The sequence below is a fragment of the Petromyzon marinus genome, chromosome 73, assembly GCF_048934315.1.
Source record: "Petromyzon marinus isolate PM22_M1 ecotype Great Lakes invasive population chromosome 73, UKy_Petmar_22M1.pri1.0, whole genome shotgun sequence".
Classification (NCBI taxonomy): domain Eukaryota; kingdom Metazoa; phylum Chordata; class Hyperoartia; order Petromyzontiformes; family Petromyzontidae; genus Petromyzon; species Petromyzon marinus.
Window position 1 is genome coordinate 8,424,601 of NC_133739.1, and position 19,861 is coordinate 8,444,461.

Below are 19,861 nucleotides of genomic sequence, written 5' to 3' on the forward strand. Positions count from 1 at the left end.
ACCACAATATGCGCAGTCTGCTTCACGGCAGATGTAAAAACATAGCGTTGTGTCATTCACGACGCACAGGTCATTGCATGTCGGTGTCACGGTCAAAATTGTGGCAATTCCAAACATTATCCAGAAACTACACAACGGAGACGGCGTGTCAATGATCGCCCCCTACCGACAGACTCATGTCCACGTGCAGGCCGGTGCAGGGCCACCTTGTGCCACACAGGGGCAGCTGCCACTTAGGGGGAGGTGTCCTTCGATTGGTTGAGATGAGATTCGATACGAAACACACAATTAGGCAAGCGACTTATGAGTGCAAAAATGATGTTGGTAACGTAGTGAAATGCTTGGGAGCTTCATCGTCTCTCGCTCCCGCCGACAGATGGTACCCAGCCCACAGCTCCACAGATACCAGCCGCTCCTCCTGTGCAGGTTCAGCTACGTACGGTGCGAAAGAAGTTCCAGATACACACAGAGACTCACACACAGAGAAACCCACAGAATAGCATGTTTGGCTACGTACGGTGCGAAAGAAGTTTCAGATACACACAGAGACTCACACACAGAGAGACCCACAGATTAGCATGGTCGGCTACGTACGGTGCGAAAGACGTTCCAGATACAGAGACTCACACACAGAGAGCCCCACAGATTAGCATGGTTGGCTACGTACGGTGCGAAAGAAGTTCCAGATACACACACAGAGACTCACACACAGAGACTCACACACAGAGAGACCCACAGATTAGCATGGTGGGCTACGTACGGTGCGAAAGAAGTTCCATGTACACACAGACTCGGAGCAAGTTTGAGTCGCGTGCAGTCGTGGGCCCATGAAAGTTGAATGGGCGCATGTTGCTAGTGGCGGTAGTTGAATACGGTTGGAAAGACGCTGATAGAGACACACACAGAGACTGACAAGAGAGAGAGGTGGACAGAGACAAGAGGAAGACAGAATGAAAGATACAGAGACCACAGAGACACAGTCAGCGAGAGAGAGAGACAGAGGGGAACAGAGACACAGACGGACAGAGAGATGTTGAATCGAACACAAACTTAACTCGCTCCATTGAAAGAGATTCCTCAATCTTTGGCCATCCCCGGAATTAAGTCGTTCTAGTTTCTATTTATTTCATTGTGTGTGGTGTGTCCGTGTAAGCAATGTGGGACATCGATGTACACGGATATGAACAAGCTCAGCCTCGTCTCGATCCCGCGATCCCAACCAGGTTAAAGTCCGCATCGAACAGAACCCCTGGCAAGGCCATCTACTTTACGACGAGAGAAAATTCACGCGAAATATCGATTTCAATTAAGAAACTTTTAATGAAGAAATACAATTATCTAATTGAAAACATAACACAATTCAAAGTTATTTCATTTTCAAACTTCAAAACGGAGCATCGGGAGCTTGCGTGGAGGCATCGTTCGTGTGCAATTTTTTCCGTGACTTTCCTGGCCCAAGGCCCTAAATGGTTGTAAGGGGCACCGCAGGCAGTCAGGCTTGCTTCAAGCCCTTGGTTGTGAACATCCAGACGTTAATCAGCAAGGAGCATTTCACGTCCTAGTTCGACAAAATTTACGTCAACACGTAATGCAAAATTATCATTCGTGTTGTAGAGAATGTATCTCCTCTACGTGTAACTTTTGAGTGGTATGCCTTGTAACAGATGAATGATCCGAGTGTGCTCCCTATTTCAAAGACAATGAGTTGCTCCAGATGGAGATGCTTCCTGAAAACACAAAAATACCCTTTGACCTGTATCACAAGAACAATGAGTCTCTCCTGAGTTATGTGTACAGGTTACTTCCAAAACACACTTTGTCCTAACATCACTTATTCAAGGTTTGACCCTTATAGACAATGTTACAAGTACGCACACAATCGGACGAGTATTCATTCTAAATTATTGACAGGCATATTAACAAAATTGAATTACTGCAGTGAAATATACTGCATCAGGTTACATCGTACTAACAAGAAGCTATTTTTTTTAAAAATACGCTTAACAGTGTATGTACAACATACTATTGCGCCATTCAAAAACGAGGCCATTGCATGCTGGCGTCTGGGTCAAAATTTATCAAATTCTAAATATTACGTACAAACTCCACAACTGAGATGCCATATCAACCATTGCCCCCTACTGACAGGCTCTTGTCTACATGCAGGCCAGTGCAGGGCCACCACCTTGTACCACACAGGGGCAGCTGCTACTTGGGGATGCTCTTCGAGTGTTTGAGCCGAGATACGACACAAAACTCCGAATTGCCAGAGGCGATTAAGCAAGCACCATATAAATGGAATTATTTGAACATTGTGAAAGCTTGGGAGTGTATTGGCTCTCGCTCATGGTTAGAGATCTACGCAACCCACAGGTTCACAAAGACTGGCTGCTCTGACCCTGCAGGTTGAACCTAGGAATTGAGTGTTCAACTTCACATTCTTGTCATAAAAGGCCTGTGACAAAGGTGCATCTATTGGAGCGACATCGTCTCAAGCTTACATATCTACCGCGTCTCCATTTGACTTTGTATTGTCTCGGAGGAAGTCCACCCATACCTCCACCGCCACAAACTGCTGGGAGTTGCCTCGCTCTGCCTCGCAGTCAGAATTCTTCTGCTTCACGTTGCCTCCATCGATGTGAAGGTCTGATTTTGGAGTTGAATCTTCATCTTCACATTTTACCTTCACTTCATCGCTCTTCACCATCACTTCTTCACATTTCACCTTCACCTCTTCATATTTCACCTCTATACCTTTAACAGTGTCCAAGCTGGGACTTTCTTCCGGTTCTTGTTTCATGAGGGATGGGCTCATTCCGGCACTTTGACTTTCACAAGCTGATTTCAGACTCCACTCCTTGTGGATCTTCTGATGCTCGTGTGTTCTCTGGTGTACATTAAGATGTGGTGACTGTGCAAACGCCTTCCCACACACACTGCACTTGAAGGGTTTCTCTCCCGTGTGTGTTCTCTGGTGGACCTGAAGATTTGGTGACTGTGCAAACGCCTTCCCACACACACTGCACTTGAAGAGTTTCTCTCCCGTGTGTGTTCTCCGGTGTGCTACAAGAGCAGATGAATTTGAAAACGCCTTCCCACACACACTGCACTTGAAGGGTTTCTCTCCCGTGTGTGTTCTCTGGTGTACATGAAGATATGGTGAACGTGCAAACGCCTTCCCACACACACTGCACTTGAAGGGTTTCTCTCCCGTGTGTGTTCTCTGGTGTACATGAAGACTTGGTGACTGTGAAAACGCCTTCCCACACACACTGCACTTGAAGGGTTTCTCTCCCGTGTGTGCTCTCTGGTGTAGATGAAGACTAGGTGAATTTGAAAACGCCTTCCCACACACACTGCACTTGAAGGGTTTCTCTCTCATGTGTGTTCTCTGGTGTACATGAAGATGTTGTGAACGTGCAAACGCCTTCCCACACACACTGCACTTGAAGGGTTTCTCTCCCGTGTGTGTTCTCTGGTGTACATGAAGATTTGGTGACTGTGCAAACGCCTTCCCACACACACTGCACTTGAAGGGTGTCTCTCTCGTGTGTGTTCTCTGGTGTACATGAAGATTTGGTGAATGTGCAAACGCCTTCCCACACACACTGCACTTGAAGGGCTTCTCTCCCGTGTGTATTCTCTGGTGTACATGAAGATGTGGTGAATGTGAAAACGCCTTCCCACACACACTGCACTTGAAGGGTTTCTCTCCCGTGTGTGTTCTCTGGTGTACATGAAGATTTGGTGAACGTGTAAACGCCTTCCCACACACACTGCACTTGAAGGGTTTCTCTCCCGTGTGTGTTCTCTGGTGTACATGAAGACTTGGTGAATGTGCAAACGCCTTCCCACACACACTGCACTTGAAGGGTTTATCTCCCGTGTGCATTCTCTGGAGTGCTACAAGAGGATATGAATCTGAAAACGCCTTCCCACACACACTGCACTTGAAGGGTTTCTCTCAGGTGTTGGTTCTCTGGTGCCGTGTCAAATGTGCAGTACTATCCGTGCTGTATGCACACCGGTCGCATTGTTGCCTTTTTGCACCGAGCTGCGCCGAGTGCCTTTGCTCCATCAGATCAATTCTGCAGAGGAAGCGACAGCTGTAGACAGAAAAAAAGAATATCCACACCATCTACACGTCAGTATCGATGCACAGAGGAATGCATTACACAGTCACACGTGACTTACACTCTCTATACTTATTCATATATTCATGATATAGTGAAAACGTGTCCCAAATTAATCACACGGGCTGTTATGGCACACAAATGGTCATAAACGTGCCTGGAAGCCCTCGTATCTTCAAAATAAATGTTAACCCAAAACTCCGAGCACACAATTTCGGCTGTCTGGCTTCAAAAGGAATATTTATGAAAGCTAAATTCAGCTGACGTAGCAAAGGGTGTTGAAAATAATACTATTTGTGTTATGCAGAAATGCATAAATTAATGTTCAATCACAACGTAGAGGTGTGAAAGCCAGGCACAGATGTCCTTGAATGCTGGGATGAACAGTTCCGACTTCAGCTGCACGTGTGCTGTGATAACTTCCTGACTACATTCTTACAAAGAGTTGCAGAGGAAAACAAAAACAAACTACTGTTTTGATATAACCTCCATGCTCAATAGAGTTCAGACTTTACTGCAAATACAAACTTGACCCTTTCACACACTCAGAGGTGGAGCCAGGATGTTCAGGTAGGGGAGGCAACCCCTTTCAGCAATGAAAAATGATAGTTGTTAGTAAGTAAGCAGTTGTTAGTAAGGAGTTGTTAGTCAGGAGTTGTAAGTAAGGACTTGTCCTATGCTTTTTATTCGACGCATCGCGATCGCTGAAGGTGTTTGCCTTCAGGGAAGTCGTGTACTGTATACGCAACTGCGCACAATTCTGTGAGTCGCTTGTAACTGCTTTGCCGTAACTTATTGACAATTATGAACACGGACTGTTGTCCTCTCATAGAGTCCCTGGCACGTAATAATATGCCACACGATGGCAGTGGGGTTGCACAATGCTGATTCATCTATATTTATAAAAGAGAAATTTGGGAATGTGTGTCTGTTTGAAATGTTCAGCATACTTCCCGACATGCAACACAAACTGGAAATTTGGCACGTGGGTAGCTTCCAGACTGGACACAATGCACAAAGTATTAAAATAGCCGTCATATCTGAGATGTCACCCTATGCGGCATCGTTACGCAGTGTGCCTGCTGACGTCACGCACACCCCCCCACCCAACACTCCGCGAAGACCGTGTTTTAATCCAAGAATCAAAGTCGCGGGCAAAGCCGGGTAGTAAAGCTAGCCTATATATAAAAGGGAAATGTGTGTATACTTGTGTGTGTCTGGTCGAAATGTTTAGCATACTTCCCAACATGCTACACACTTGAAATTTGTCATGTGGGTAGGTTCCATACTGTGCACAATGAAACAAGTATAAAAATAGACTTTTGTATTTTGTATGACCATGAAGTTTGTGGCGTTAACCCGCAACACACCTGTGTTAAGCGCTCTGCAATGAATATAGAATTGAAGCTTTCGTGACTGCGTAAATTACTCATTGGTTTTTTCGGTAAAGTCCCGTATGTAGAAATATAATAAAATTATATAGAAATAAATCACGACGTTTCGAACGCAACACAAGCGATCATCATCAGGTGTAAAAAACAAATAGCGAGGGAGCACATAGGGTGACATCAACGCAACACATAGAGAGCGTTAAACTGCACGGAGGCAAATACAACAAGAAGATGAGAGACGAGAACTCAACAAAACCTAAGAAAAATTACGTGATGCAAAACCAGTAGGCCAACAACACAGTTAGACACTTTCCTGGTAGACCACGAATTTCAGAAGACTGCTAAATTTCGTGTTCATCCTCGGGGTTGAACAAACCAGCATAGACAGAGTGAAGAGATACGAAGTACATGGTAGCAGAGATACATACACAGGGAATAACATCCAGGGAAAGATGTATTTGGCAGCACAGATAGGGCTGTTAACAGCGTGCCGGGAGATTTTAGGTGGCGCTTCGCTCCTGGCCGATGAAGCCATTGGTTTCTCGGAGTTTCAATTCATATCCTCCGTGCGAAGAATGGGTAGAACTGCTATCTTAAATATGAAGCGGAATATTACATCTGTTTGTTTGTGTGAAGCAGCAAAACCTCTCCAACGCTGAGCTCTGGCGTCGTGAAATTTTCACAGCTTATGCCGTTTGGAATTTCTAAGTGAACACGACTATTTTCAGCTCGCCACGTCATTATTCCCTTCCCGAGTGGTCAAAATCGACCTTGCGTAGAAGTGGATAAAGGTAAAATTTCCTTGAGTGAAAACATCCGATTTAGGTAACTTGATTTGTTTCGCCTTTTTTCTTTCTCGCAAGCATCAACATTTTTAAGGGTTTTTCAGTGAAATATAAGGGAATATGAAATTTATCCAAGACAAGAATCTAAGTCCCGGGCGAAGCCGGGTAGTGAAGCTAGTTACTAATAAGCCCCAATGATCCTATCGAAATTAGGGATTTCGATCGGATCGTTGGGGGGGCACGTGCCTACCCCACCCCCACTGGCTCCACCACTGTCACACACTGGCACGGTTCAAAAGGTGGTGGTGTGTCCAGACCAACGCCTGGCCACCTTCACCTGCTCAGAATTCATGCTCCCTCACTCCACCAAGTAGAGTGAACACCGCCACGCGTCTAGAGTGAACACCGCCACGCGTCCAGAGTGAACACCGCCACGCGTCCAGAGTGAACACCGCCACGCGTCCAGAGTGAACACCGCCACGTGTCCAGAGTGAACACCGCCACACGTCCAGAGTGAACACCGCCACGCGTCCAGAGTGAACACCGCCACGCGTCCAGAGTGAACACCGCCACGCGTCCAGAGTGAACATCGCCACGCGTCCAGAGTGAACACCGCCACGCGTCCAGAGTGAACACCGCCACGCGTCTAGAGTGAACTCCGCCACACGTCTAGAGTGAACACCGCCACGCTGTTGAGGAGCCTCACCTTGTGTTGTGTTGTGGGCAGGCCGCTTCTGAAAACTAAAAGCGGTACAGCAGCTCAAATGGGCTTGGCCTGGTGTAAAAAATAAAAAGAAATAAAAACCGCGTGAATATTTAAAAGTAAAACAAAGTGACAAAGTGGCGAGCCGCCTGAAGACAAATTAAACTTAAGCGAGATAATTGAAGCAAACGCGATCAGGCGAGGGCAGGAGGCAAGGCCCCGCGTGGCTAGGCCCCGCGCTGTAAAGTTGCAACCTGGACATCGCTTCCATGCTCGCTGCTACTCAATTGACATCCCTACGAGAGAGAGAGCGAGGCTCTACCTCGGTAAACAACAACCACCACAACAACCACCACAACCACCACCACAACAACCACCACCATAACAACCACCACCATAACAACCACAAAAATCACCACAACCGTGATGAGAATTTCTCACCTCGGATTTCAGTGCACGGGCGTAGCAGCAGCTTCCTGTTATCTCGTGATGTCACGCGACAGCAAGAGGTGACATGACGTCAGTTGTGGGGAACGATAACACTCCCCTCCCACAATGAGCGCTTCCGTACATGAATAGATTATGTTAATGAGCCGCCAGTGACTGGGCGTGACCTTGCCCAAATATGGATTCTAATTGAACAGAAAACGGCAGCGACCCAGGCAGAGGTGACGTCACGTTCTAGGGCACCTTGGACGGGGTGGGGTGAACACCTTGGTGACATGACGTCACTAGCGAGGTACACATCCCCCTGCCGATGAGGTTATGGTGAGTGGTGACGTCACAGATAGGGGTTGAAGTTTAAGTTGATTCAGATTCATTTTCCATTGTTCCCTCCCTTGAACAGAGACCACTTGGGTGTGTGTACACTGTGTGTGTGTACACACTGTGTGTGTGTACACTGTGTGTGTTTGTGTACACTGTGTGTGTGTACACACTGTGTGTGTACACAATGTGTGTGTGTACACAGTGTGTGTGTGTGTACACAGTGTGTGTGTGTACACACTGTGCGTTTGTACAATTTGTGGATACACAGTGTGTGTGTGTACACTGTGTGTGTGTGTACACTGTGTGTGTGTACACTGTGTGTGTGTGTACACTGTGTGTGTGTACACTGTGTGTGTACACTGTGTGTGTGTGTACACTGTGTGTGTACAGTGTGTGTACACTGTGTGTGTGTGTACACTGTGTGTGTGTTTGTACACTGTGTGTGTACACTGTGTGTGTGTTTGTACACTGTGTGTGTGTTTGTACACTGTGTGTGTACACTGTGTGTGTACACTGTCTGTATACTGTGTGTGTGTTTGTGTACACTGTGTGTGTGTACACTGTGTGTGTTTGTGTACACTGTGTGTGTGTACACACTGTGTGTGTACACAATGTGTGTGTGTACACAGTGTGTGTGTGTGTACACACTGTGCGTTTGTACAATGTGTGGGTACACAGTGTGTGTATACACTGTGTGTACACTGTGTGTACAGTGTGTGTACACTGTGTGTGTGTACACTGTGTGTGTGTTTGTACACTGTGTGTGTACACTGTGTGTGTGTTTGTACACTGTGTGTGTGTTTGTACACTGTGTGTGTACACTGTGTGTGTGTACACTGTGTTAGTACACTGTGTGTGTGTGTACACTGTGTGTGTACAGTGTGTGTACACTGTGTTAGTACACTGTGTGTGTGTGTGTGTGCACTGTGTGTGTGTACACTGTGTGTGTGTACACTGTGTGTGTGTACACTGTGTGTGTGTACACTGTGTGTACACTGTGTGTGTGTGTGTGTACACTGTGTGTGTGTGTACACTGTGTGTGTGTGTACACTGTGTGTGTGTGTACACTGTGGTGGGCACAGTCATCTCAGTCAGTCGACAAATGGCAACTTTTCATCAATTTATTATTTTCCAATTTTTGTTTTCTATCTACGTGACATTACCGAAAGAACCAACAATATAAATGTTAATCAGCTGCGCCACGCTGTGTGGGAGCTACCTGGCCTGTCGCTCCGCACGAAGCTGCGTGGAGCCCTCTGCATGGAAGTTCTGCGCCGGTGAGAAACTCTCTCAGGCTCCCCCACGCCTCCACGCAGATTGACGCGAGCCGAGTTGGTGGTGCATTCTATTTTGCCTTGAAACTTTCGTGACTGGCAGGAATTCATATTCTTGGGTTCTTTCGGTAAAGGCACGTAAATAAAAAAAATGTTATATTAAAGAAAAAAATAATGGCAATTTAAATAAAAATAAAAACTTTTTCTATCTTCATTTTTGTTTTCTATTTACGTGACTTTACCGAAAGGACCAACAATATGGTAGCGCATTCTCTATTTATTGCAGAGGTTCAAGGTTCAAATCCGACAGGCACACCTGGCTACCCCAGTAACATGCACCACAATATGCGCAGTCTGCTTCACGGCAGATGTAAAAACATAGCGTTGTGTCATTCACGACGCACAGGTCATTGCATGTCGGTGTCACGGTCAAAATTGTGGCAATTCCAAATATTATCCAGAAACTACACAACGGAGATGGCGTGTCAATGATCGCCCCCTACCGACAGACTCATGTCCACGTGCAGGGTGGTGCAGGGCCACCTTGTGCCACACAGGGGCAGCTGCCACTTAGGGGGAGGCGTCCTTCGATTGTTTGAGATGAGATTCGATACGAAACACACAAATAGGCAAGCGACTTATGAGTGCAAACATGATGTTGGTAACGTAGTGAAATGCTTGGGAGCTTCATCGTCTCTCGCTCCCGCCGACAGATGGTACCCAGCCCACAGCTCCACAGATACCAGCCGCTCCTCCTGTGCAGGTTCGGCTACGCACGGTGCGAAAGAAGTTCCAGATACACACAGAGACTCGCACAGAGAGACCCACAGATTAGCATGGTTGGCTACGTACGGTGCGAAATAAGTTCCAGATACACACAGAGACTCACACACAGAGACCCACAGATTAGCATGGTCGGCTACGTACGGTGCGATAGAGACACACACAGAGACTGGCAGGAGAGAGGTGGACAGACACAGACAAGAGGAAGACAGAAACAAAGATACAGAGACGACAGAGACACAGTCAGCGAGCGAGAGAGAGACACAGAGAAAAACAGAGACACAGACGAACAGAGAGATGTTGAATCGAACACAAACTTAACTCGATCCATTGAAAGAGATTCCTCAATCTTTGCCCATCCCCGGAATTAAGTTGTTCTAGTTTCTTTTAATTTCATTGTGTGTGGTGTGTCCGTGTAAGCAATGTGGGACATCGATGTACACGGATATGAACAAGCTCAGCCTCGTCTCGATCCCGCGATCCCAACCAGGTTAAAGTCCACATCGAACCGAACCCCCGGCAAGGCCATCTACTTTTCGACGAGAGAAAATTCACGCGAAATATCTGTTTCAATTAAGAAGCTATTAATGAAGAAATGCAATTCTCCAATTCAAAACATAACACAATTCAAAGTTGTTTCATTTTCAAACTTCAAAACGGAGCATCGGGTGCTTGCGTGGAGGCGTCGTTCGTGTGCAATTTTGTCCGTGACTTTCCTGGCCCAAGGCCCTATATGGTTGTGAGGGGCACCGCAGGCAGTCAGGCTTGCTTCAAGCCCTGTTTGTGAACATCCAGACGTGAATCAGCAAGGAGCACTTCATGTCCTAGTTCGACAAAATCTACGTCAACACGTAATACAAAATTATAATTTGTGTTGTAGAGAATGTATCTCCTTTACGTGTAACCTTTGAGTGGTATGCCTTGTAACTGATTAATGATCCGAGTGTGCTCCCTATTTCAAAGACAATGAGTTGCTCCAGATGGAGATGCTTCCTGAAAACACAAAAATACCCTTTGACCTGTATCACAAGAACAATGAGTCTCACCTGAGTTATCTGTACAGGTTACTTCCAAAACAGACACTTTGTCCTAACATCACTTATTTAATGTTTGACCCTTATAGACAAAATGTTACATGTACACACACAGACAAGTATTCATTCTGTTGTATATATAGGTGTTATGAAAATTGATGAAAATAATAAAAATTAAATGAAATTTTAAATTTGCATAATTTATCCTAAATTATGTTAATTGGTGTAATTATGTGCATAAATTGTGCTGATTCGAGAGATAATTGTATTAATTTATGCGAGTGGGCGTGGTTATGATAATGCAGTTCGAGCCTTGGTGACGAGGATTGTGTTATGAATTGGAATAACGCAATTGATCCTATGCAGTTCTGTAGGTCTTGTGAGCATGAATGAGAGAGAGTTGATTCGACTCTGCTATTTAATTCCGTATTATCGATAAGGATACGATTACTCTCGATTGAACATTATGAATTATGTGTGTTATGGATTATGTGTGGTGAGAGTGTGCTTATGATAGGTCCCCAGGATTCAGATCTCATACGCAGAACAATATTATGCAGAATTTCAGGAAGAATCACACATAACCTTTATGCTTTAATAAATTTTATTTTCTAGCTAACTTTAATTTTTGAATAATATGAAAACTCTCGATCTTGGAATTTCAACACAGCGTTAACATGATACCATCACGATTGCGTTGTTTCACTTTGATAACGGCACCTGTGGTTAATTCCCGACGCGTAACGCAATCGATTGGTTGTTGAGGGAGAGATTAATACATGCAAACTATTCTATCAAAACCTTAACCTTATAATGTAAATTCGCATTTAAACATCGCCCACACAGTACCACATCCATTCATAGACCTTCAAGTCAATTCTTATCACGCTGTTAACAGTAGGACGATTGGTTATTATGCAACTCAATGACAGCAGAATGTTTCGTTATTGATTTTTAATGCACCACCTTGGAGTGGCAACCCTTCTTGATTATCCCGATATGCGTATCGTGTGTCTTCTTTATCACTGGTTCAATTATTTGCGTAAAGCAGACGCCGAGTTTAGCATCTATGGTGTCCAAAATGTGTTTCCTGTGTGTTGCGGCGCGGTGGGGAGAGTGAGGGGGAGGGTGTGGGGGAGGGGTTGAATACGAACGGCTCGTCACAGTTTCTGTCCACCGCTGGCTGGATGAGTCAGCACGACGCTCGCCGTCGTCGCGCCGATGGGTGTTGAGTGCGGGGCCGCTGCCCTCTTAGCGGCTGGTGACGCGAAGTTGCGCGCTGTAGCACGCTGGTGGCACGCTGTTGGCACGCGCTGGTGCTGGTGGCACGCTGTTGGCACGCGCTGGTGCTGATGCTGGTGCTGATGGCACGCTGGTGGCACGCTGTTGGCACGCGCTGGTGCTGATGCTGGTGGCACGCTGTTGGCACGCGCTGGTGCTGATGCTGGTGCTGATGGCACGCTGGTGGCGCGCGCTCCCTCTCCTTGAAGATGCGCGAACGCGCCCGTGCTGGTTCGCTGACAGCAGTTTCTCTCCACTGCTGGCTGAGCTGCTGCACGCTCTTGCTTGGCTTTGCTGGCCGCGCTCTTTCCGCTGCTGTAGTATCTGACGCTGCGCTCGCGGGCGACAGGTCAAGTTTTTCATTCTGCTGAGTGAGCCGAGTCGCACGCGCTCTCTTTGTTGAGGTTGTTGGCGGCTCTCTGACAGCAGGTTTCCTCCACTGCTGTATGACTCAAGTCGCACGCGCTTGGTCACTGGTTTGCTGAAGTTGTTGGAGGCTGCTCGTGCTTTTCCGCTGCTGGTTGAGCCACGTTGCACGTGCTTCCTCTGTGGAGATGCTCGAGCGCTCTCAGCGCTGATTCGCTGATACTTTGTTGGCGGCTGGCCAAGCGTTTTCTTCTGTTGAGTGAGTTGAGTGGCACGTGCTCTCTCTGTTGAAGGGCGCTAACGCGCCCGCACTGGTTCGCTGACAGCAGTTTCTCTCCACTGCTGTATGACTCAATCTCGTTGATACATCGCGACTCGGCGATCCTCGCTACTCAGCGAGGCTCGGAGCCAGCCGCTCCATGCGACTGCTCGTCTTGTGGACGTTTTGAATCGCTGATCTGTCTTGACTGACTTAACTTTTTGAAAATGCGCTGACCGTTATATTCAAAGACATTCTCATCTCTTTGCAGTGAAGGGGGGGGGGGTGGCGTGGTCTGTGTGTGTGAGTTCGTGTGTGTGTACAGATGGCTCTTGCGATAACGATCTGTTTGCCCTGGCGTGAAATTCCTCTCTCGCGCTCTGCGGGAGAGACAAAGGTGGTCGGAAGTACCTATCTCTTTATACTTTCGACTTTATATTTCTCAAATACCATTTGGTCCCATGTTCGCCAAGACTCGTGCTTGTAACTACGTCCTCCCGACACCCCTATCGGTTTACCGAGGTTCGCATTGTTACGATGGAATTATTAAAAAGAAAAATAATTTTCATCCTGAGTTTAAGAGGTCCGTTTCTTGATTGTTGGAATCTATATCCCTTGGTTCTGTAAGGTTCTATAATGGAATGTCGTGTAAGATGAACACGTTATTATTAATTTTATGTGTGACTGATGTGTAGCCACTTCTTTAACTTAAAAACGTGTTCGCTGGCTGTTGTGTTTTCTCATTAACCCGTCTGGCTAGCTCCAGATGGCCCCTTGTGATAAGGTGTGGTTCCTGCTTCTCCGCGCTGCGAGAGACAAAGGTGGTCGGGGTTGCTTGGGATATTGTTTAAACTCTTTCGCAAGTTTGCCCGTTGTCTCATTCCTTCTCGAAAACCTTTGATGTGACTCTGTATTTTGTCTCCAAGCTTTGTTTTAACAGTAAAAGTATTAAAGGTGAAAATCATTTGATAGCGAATTAATCATTGGATAATAATTCACTGATGTATCTGGTCTTAACTGGAGTGAGCGCGAGGACCGCTAACTTTAGCGTATTCTTGTTATTGCATTTTAAATTTTAACCGTTGTTTTAATGACAAAGGAAAAAAAATATATGGTTTAACCCGTGGGCGTCCTCGTTTCTGGCTTGCGGAGGGCTCCCTCTGCGTGACCTCCCTTAGGGCACATCAAACTCTTGTTCATCTGGAGATCTTCGCAGATAGCTGCTAACATCCTTGCCTCGAGAGTTTTATTATTTCTTAATTTATTAATGGCCTGTTTATGATCGACATCTGGTTTTTCGTGTGACTGGCTTACGGGTTTTATTGATTAATTTTTTGCGTTTGTTTAAAAAAAATGATATATAACGGCAAATATTATTGTTAATATCAATTTTGGAAAAGGCTCATATACAACAATTCTCAATTTTTGACAGGCATATTAACAAAATTGAATTACTGCAGTGAAATATACTGCATCAGGTTATATCGTACTAACAAGCAATTTTTTTACAAATACGCTTAACAGTGTATGTACAACATACTATTGTGCCATTCAAAAACGAGTAGGCCATTGCATGCTGGCGTCTGGGTCAAAATTTATCAAATTCTAAACATTACCTACAAACTCCACAACTGAGATGCCACATCAACCATCGCCCCCTACTGACAGGTTCTTGTCCACATGCAGGCCGGTGCAGGGCCACCACCTTGTACCACACAGGGGCAGCTGCTACTTGGGGGTGCTCTTCGAGTGTTTGAGACAAGATACGCCACAAAACTCCGAATTGCCAGAGGCGATTAAGCAAGAACCATATAAATGGAATTATTAGAAGCTTGTGAATGCTTGAGAGCTTATTGGCTCTCGCTCATGGTTAGAGATCTACGCAACCCACAGGTCCACAAAGACTGGCCGCTCTGACCCTGCAGGTTGAACCTAGGAATTGAGTGTTCAACTTCTCATTCTTGTCATTAAAGGCCTGTGACAAAGGTGCATCTATTGGAGCGACATCGTCTCAAGCTTACATATCTACCGGGTCTCCATTTGACTTTGTAATGTCTCGGAGGAAGTCCACCCACACCTCCACTTCCACAAACTGCTGGGAGTTGCCTCGCTCTGCCTCACAGTCAGAATTCTCCTCCTGCTTCACGTTGCCTCCATCGATGTGAAGGTCTGATTTTGGAGTTGAATCTTCATCTTCACATTTTACCCTCACTTCTTCGCTCTTCACCGTCACTTCTTCACATTTCACCTTCACCTCTTCATATTTCACCTCGATACCTTTAAAAGTGTCCAAGCTGGGATTTTCTTCCGGTTCTTGTTTCATGAGGGATGGGCTAATTGCGGCACTTTGACTTTCACAAGCTGATTTCAGATTCCACTCCTTGTGGACCTTCTGATGCTTGTGTGTTCTCTGGTGTACATGAAGATGTGGTGACTGTGCAAACGCCTTCCCACACACACCGCATTTGAAGGGTTTATCTCCTGTGTGTGTTCTCTGGTGTACATGAAGACTTGATGAATGTGCAAACGCCTTCCCACATACACTGCACTTGAAGGGTTTCTCTCCTGTGTGTGTTCTCTGGTGTACATTAAGACTTGGTGACTGTGCAAACGCCTTCCCACACACACTGCACTTGAAGGGTTTATCTCCCGTGTGTGATCTCTGGTGTATATGAAGACTTGCTGAATGTGCAAACGCCTTCCCACACACACTGCACTTGAAGGGTTTCTCTCCTGTGTGTGTTCTCTGGTGTACATGAAGACTTGGTGACTGTGCAAACGCCTTCCCACACACACTGCACTTGAAGGGTTTCTCTCCTGTGTGTGTTCTCCGGTGTGCTACAAGAGGAGATGAATCTGAAAACGCCTTCCCACACACACTGCACTTGAAGGGTTTCTCTCCCGTGTGGGTTCTCTGGTGTACATGAAGATTTGGTGACTGTGCAAACGCCTTCCCACACACACTGCACTTGAAGGGTTTCTCTCCCGTGTGGGTTCTCTGGTGTACATTAAGATTTGATGACTGTGCAAACGCCTTCCCACACACACTGCACTTGAAGGATTTCTCTCCCGTGTGGGTTCTCTGGTGCCATTTCAAATGTGCAGGACGATCCATGCCATATGCACCGAGCCGCGCCGAGTGCCTTTGCTCCATCAGACCAATCCTGCAGAGGAAGCGACAGCTGCAGACAGAAAAAAAGAATATCCACACCATCTACACGTCAGTATCGATGCACAGAGGAATGCATTCATACAGTCACACGTGACTCACACGTCTATACTTATTCATATATTCATGTTATAGTGAAAACGTGTCCCAAATTCATCACACGGGCTGTTATGGCACACAATGAGAGGGCAAATGGTCATAAACGTGCCTCGAAGCCCTTGTATCTTCAAAATGAATGTTAACCCAAAACTCCGAGCACACAATTTCGGCTGTCTGGATTCAAAAGGAATATTTACGAAAGCTAAATTCAGCGGACGTAGCAAAGGGTGTTGAAAATAATACTATTTGTGTTATGCAGAAATGCATAAATTGATGTTCAATCGCAACAGAGGTGTGAAAGCCAGGCACAGATGTTCTTGAATGCTGGGATGAAGAGTTCTGACTTCAGCTGCACGTGTGCTGTGATAACTTCCTGACTACATTCTTATGAAGAGTTGCAGAGGAAAACAAAAATAAACTACTGTTTTGATATAACCTCCGTGCTCAATAGAGTTAATAGACTTTACTGCAAATACAAACTTGACCCTTTCACACACTCAGAGGCGGAGCCAGGATTTTCAGGTAGGGGGGGGGCAACCCCTTTCAGCAATGAAAAATGATAGGAGTTGTTAGTAAGGAGTTGTTAGTAAGTAAAGAGTTGTTAGTAAGGAGTTGTAAGTAAGGAGTTATTAGTAAGGAGTTGTTACTAAGGACTTGTCCTATGCTTTTAATTCGACGCGTGTGAAAGGCATCGCGCTCGCTGAAGGTGTTTGCCTTCAGGGAAGTCGTGTACTGCATACGCAACTGCGCACAATTCTGTGAGTCACTTGTAACAGCTTTGCCGTTACTTATTGCCAATTATGAACACGGACTGTTGTCCTCTCATAGAGTCCCTGGCACGTAATAATATGCCACGCGGTGGCAGTGGGGGGAGTCGCACAATGCTGATTCATCTATAACTATGAAAGGGAAATTTGTGAATGTGTGTCTGTTTGAAATGTTCAGCAGACTTGCCAACATGCAACACAAACTGGAAATTTGGCATGTGGGTAGCTTCCAGACTGGACACAATGCACAAAGTATTAAAATAGCCATCATATCTGAGATGTCACCCTATGCGGCATCGTTACGCAGTGTGCCTGCTGACGTCACGCACACCCCCCCCCCCAACACTCCACAAAGGCCGTGTTTAAATCCAAGAATCAAAGTCCCAGGCAAAGCCGGGTAGTAAAGCTAGTCTATATATAAAATGGAAATGTGTGGATACGTGTGTGTGCGTGTCTGTTCGAAATGTTTAGCATACTTCCCGACATACTACACACCTGAAATTTGGCATGTTGGTAGGTTCCATACTGTGCACAATGAAAAAAGTATAAAAATAGACTTTTGTATTTTGTATGACCATGAAGTTTGTGGCGTCAACCCGCAACACACCTGAGTTAAGCGCTCTGCAATGATTATAGAATTGAAGCTTTCGTGACTGCGTAAATTACCCATTGGTTTTTTCGGTAAAGTCCCGTATGTAGAAATATAATAAAATTATATTAAAATAAATCACGACGTTTCGAACGCAACACAAGCGATCATCATCAGGTGTAAAAAAAACAAATAGCGAGGGAGCACATAGGGTGACATCAACGCAACACATAGAGAGCGTTAAACTGCACGGAGGCAAATACAACAAGAAGATGAGAGACGAGAACTCAACAAACCTAAGAAAAATTACGTGATGCAAAACCAGTAGGCCAACAACACAGTTAGACACTTGCCTGGTAGACCACGAATTTCAGAAGACTGCTAAATTTCGTGTTCATCCTCCGGGTTGAACAAACCAGCATTGACAGAGTGAACAGATACGAGGTACAAGGCAGCAGAGATACATACACAGGGAAGAACACCCAGGGAAAGATGTATTTGGCAGCACAGATAGGGCTGTTAACAGCATGCCGGGAGATTTTAGGTGGCGCTTCGCTCCTGGCCGATGAAGCCATTGGTTTCTCGGAGTTTTAATAAATATCCTCCGTGCGAAGAACGGGTAGAACTGCTATCTTAAATATGAAGCAGAACATTACATCTGTTTGTTTGTGTGAAGCAGCAAAAACCTCTCCCAATACTGAGCTCTGGCGTCGTGATATTTTCACAGCTTATGCCGTTTGGAATTTCTAAGTGAACGCGACTATTTTCAGCTCGCCACGTCATTATTCCCTTCCCGAGTGACCAAAATCGACCTTGCGTAGTAGTGGATTAAGGTTAAATTTCCTTGAGTGAAAACATCCGATTTAGGTAACTTGATTTGTTTCGCCTTTTTTCTTTCTCGCAAGCATCAACATTTTTAAGGGTTTTTCAGTGAAATATAAGGGATATGAAATTTATCCAAGACAAGAATCCAAGTCCCAGGCAAAGCCGCTAGTGTAGCTAGTTACTAATAAACCCCAATGATCCTATCGAAATTAGGGATTTCGATCGGATCGTTGGGGGGGCACGTGCCTACCCCACCCCCACTGGCTCCACCACTGTCACGCACTGGCATGGTTCACAGGTGGTGGTGTGTCCAGACCCACGCCTGGCCACCTTCACCTGTACAGAATTCATGCTTCCTCACTCCACCAAGTAGAGTGAACACCGCCACGCGTCCAGAGTGAACACCGCCACGCGTCTAAAGTGAACACCGCCACGCGTCCAGAGTGAACACCGCCACGCGTCCAGAGTGAACACCGCCACGTATCCAGAGTGAACACCGCCACGCGTCCAGAGTGAACACCGCCACACATCCAGAGTGAACACCGCCACGTGTCCAGAGTGAACACCGCCACGCGTCTAGAGTGAACACCGCCACGCGTCCAGAGTGAACACCGCCATGCGTCTAGAGTGAACACCGCCACGCGTCCAGAGTGAACACCGCCACGTGTCCAGAGTGAACACCGCCACGTGTCTAGAGTGAACACCGCCACGCGTCCAGAGTGAACACCGCCACGCGTCCAGAGTGAACACCGCCACGCGTCCAGAGTGAACACCGCCACGCGTCCAGAGTGAACACCGCCAAGTGTCCAGAGTGAACACCGCCACGTGTCTAGAGTGAACACCGCCACGCTGTTGAGGAGCCTCACCTTGTGTTGTGTTGTGTGCAGGTCGCTTCTGAAAACAAAAGCGGCACAGCAGCTCAAGCGGGCTTGGCCTGGTGTAAAAAATAAATAAATAAACCGCGTGAATATTTCGATTTAAAGCTTTCGTGACTGCAAGGATTCATCTTCTTTGGTTCTTTCGGTAAAGTCACGTAGAATGAGAATAAAATTATAAATTGATAAAATAAAATAATAATAATAATAATATATAATAATAATATTCTCACGACGTTTCGGCCACAACACAAGCGGCCTTCATCAGGTGAAGGGACGAGACTGTCCAGCGCTGTCCTACCAGACAGTCTCGTCCCTTCACCTGATGAAGGCCGCTTGTGTTGTGGCCGAAACGTCGTGAGAATATGATTGTGTTATTTTATTTTATCAATTTATTATTTTATTCTCATTCTACGTGACTTTACCGAAAGAACCAAAGAAGACGCGTGAATATTTACAACTAAAACAACGTGACAAAGTGGCGAGCCGCATGAAGACAAATTAAACTTAAACGCGATCAGGCTAGGCCTCGCGATCAGGCTAGGCCTCGCGATCAGGCTAGGCCTCGCGATCAGGCTAGGCCTCGCGATCAGGCTAGGCCTCGCGATCAGGCTAGGCCTCGCGATCAGGCTAGGCCTCGCGATCAGGCTAGGCCCCGCTATCAGGCTAGGCCCCGCGATCAGGCTAGGCCCCGCGATCAGGCTAGGCCCCGCTATCAGGCTAGGCCCCGCGATCAGACTAGGACCCGCGATCAAGCTAG

At 46.3% G+C, this 19,861-nt stretch overlaps 3 protein-coding genes across 7 annotated transcripts in view; all 3 read right to left on the reverse strand.

The window, feature by feature from the left end:
• Positions 1-19,861, reverse strand: part of LOC142907012 (uncharacterized) — a 61,363-nt gene that overhangs the window by 27,417 nt on the left and 14,085 nt on the right. Inside the window, exon 2 of one of the 3 annotated variants that reach the window (XM_076055927.1) lies at positions 19,093-19,160. The exons of the other annotated variants lie outside the window; for them this stretch is intronic. The gene's annotated coding sequence lies outside the window, so the exon portion shown is untranslated. The remainder of the gene's footprint in view (positions 1-19,092; positions 19,161-19,861) is intronic. 3 annotated transcript variants of the gene reach the window in all.
• LOC142907016 (uncharacterized) overlaps positions 1-19,861 on the reverse strand; it is a 167,470-nt gene that overhangs the window by 10,864 nt on the left and 136,745 nt on the right. The window contains exons 1-2 of one of the 3 annotated variants that reach the window (XM_076055943.1): positions 7,454-7,561; positions 7,016-7,084 (exon numbers count right to left, since the gene is read on the reverse strand). The exons of the other annotated variants lie outside the window; for them this stretch is intronic. The gene's annotated coding sequence lies outside the window, so the exon portion shown is untranslated. Of the gene's footprint in view, positions 1-7,015; positions 7,085-7,453; positions 7,562-19,861 lie in introns of those variants that run through there. 3 annotated transcript variants of the gene reach the window in all.
• LOC142907029 (uncharacterized) lies at positions 1,321-19,162 on the reverse strand. Its single transcript, XM_076055959.1, has 4 exons — positions 19,093-19,162; positions 15,197-15,959; positions 13,673-13,683; positions 1,321-3,893 (listed from the first exon to the last, which is right to left on the reverse strand). The coding sequence occupies exons 2-4, from the start codon at positions 15,929-15,931 to the stop codon at positions 2,498-2,500; spliced, it is 2,142 nt and encodes a 713-aa protein (XP_075912074.1). The 5' UTR covers positions 15,932-15,959; positions 19,093-19,162; the 3' UTR covers positions 1,321-2,497.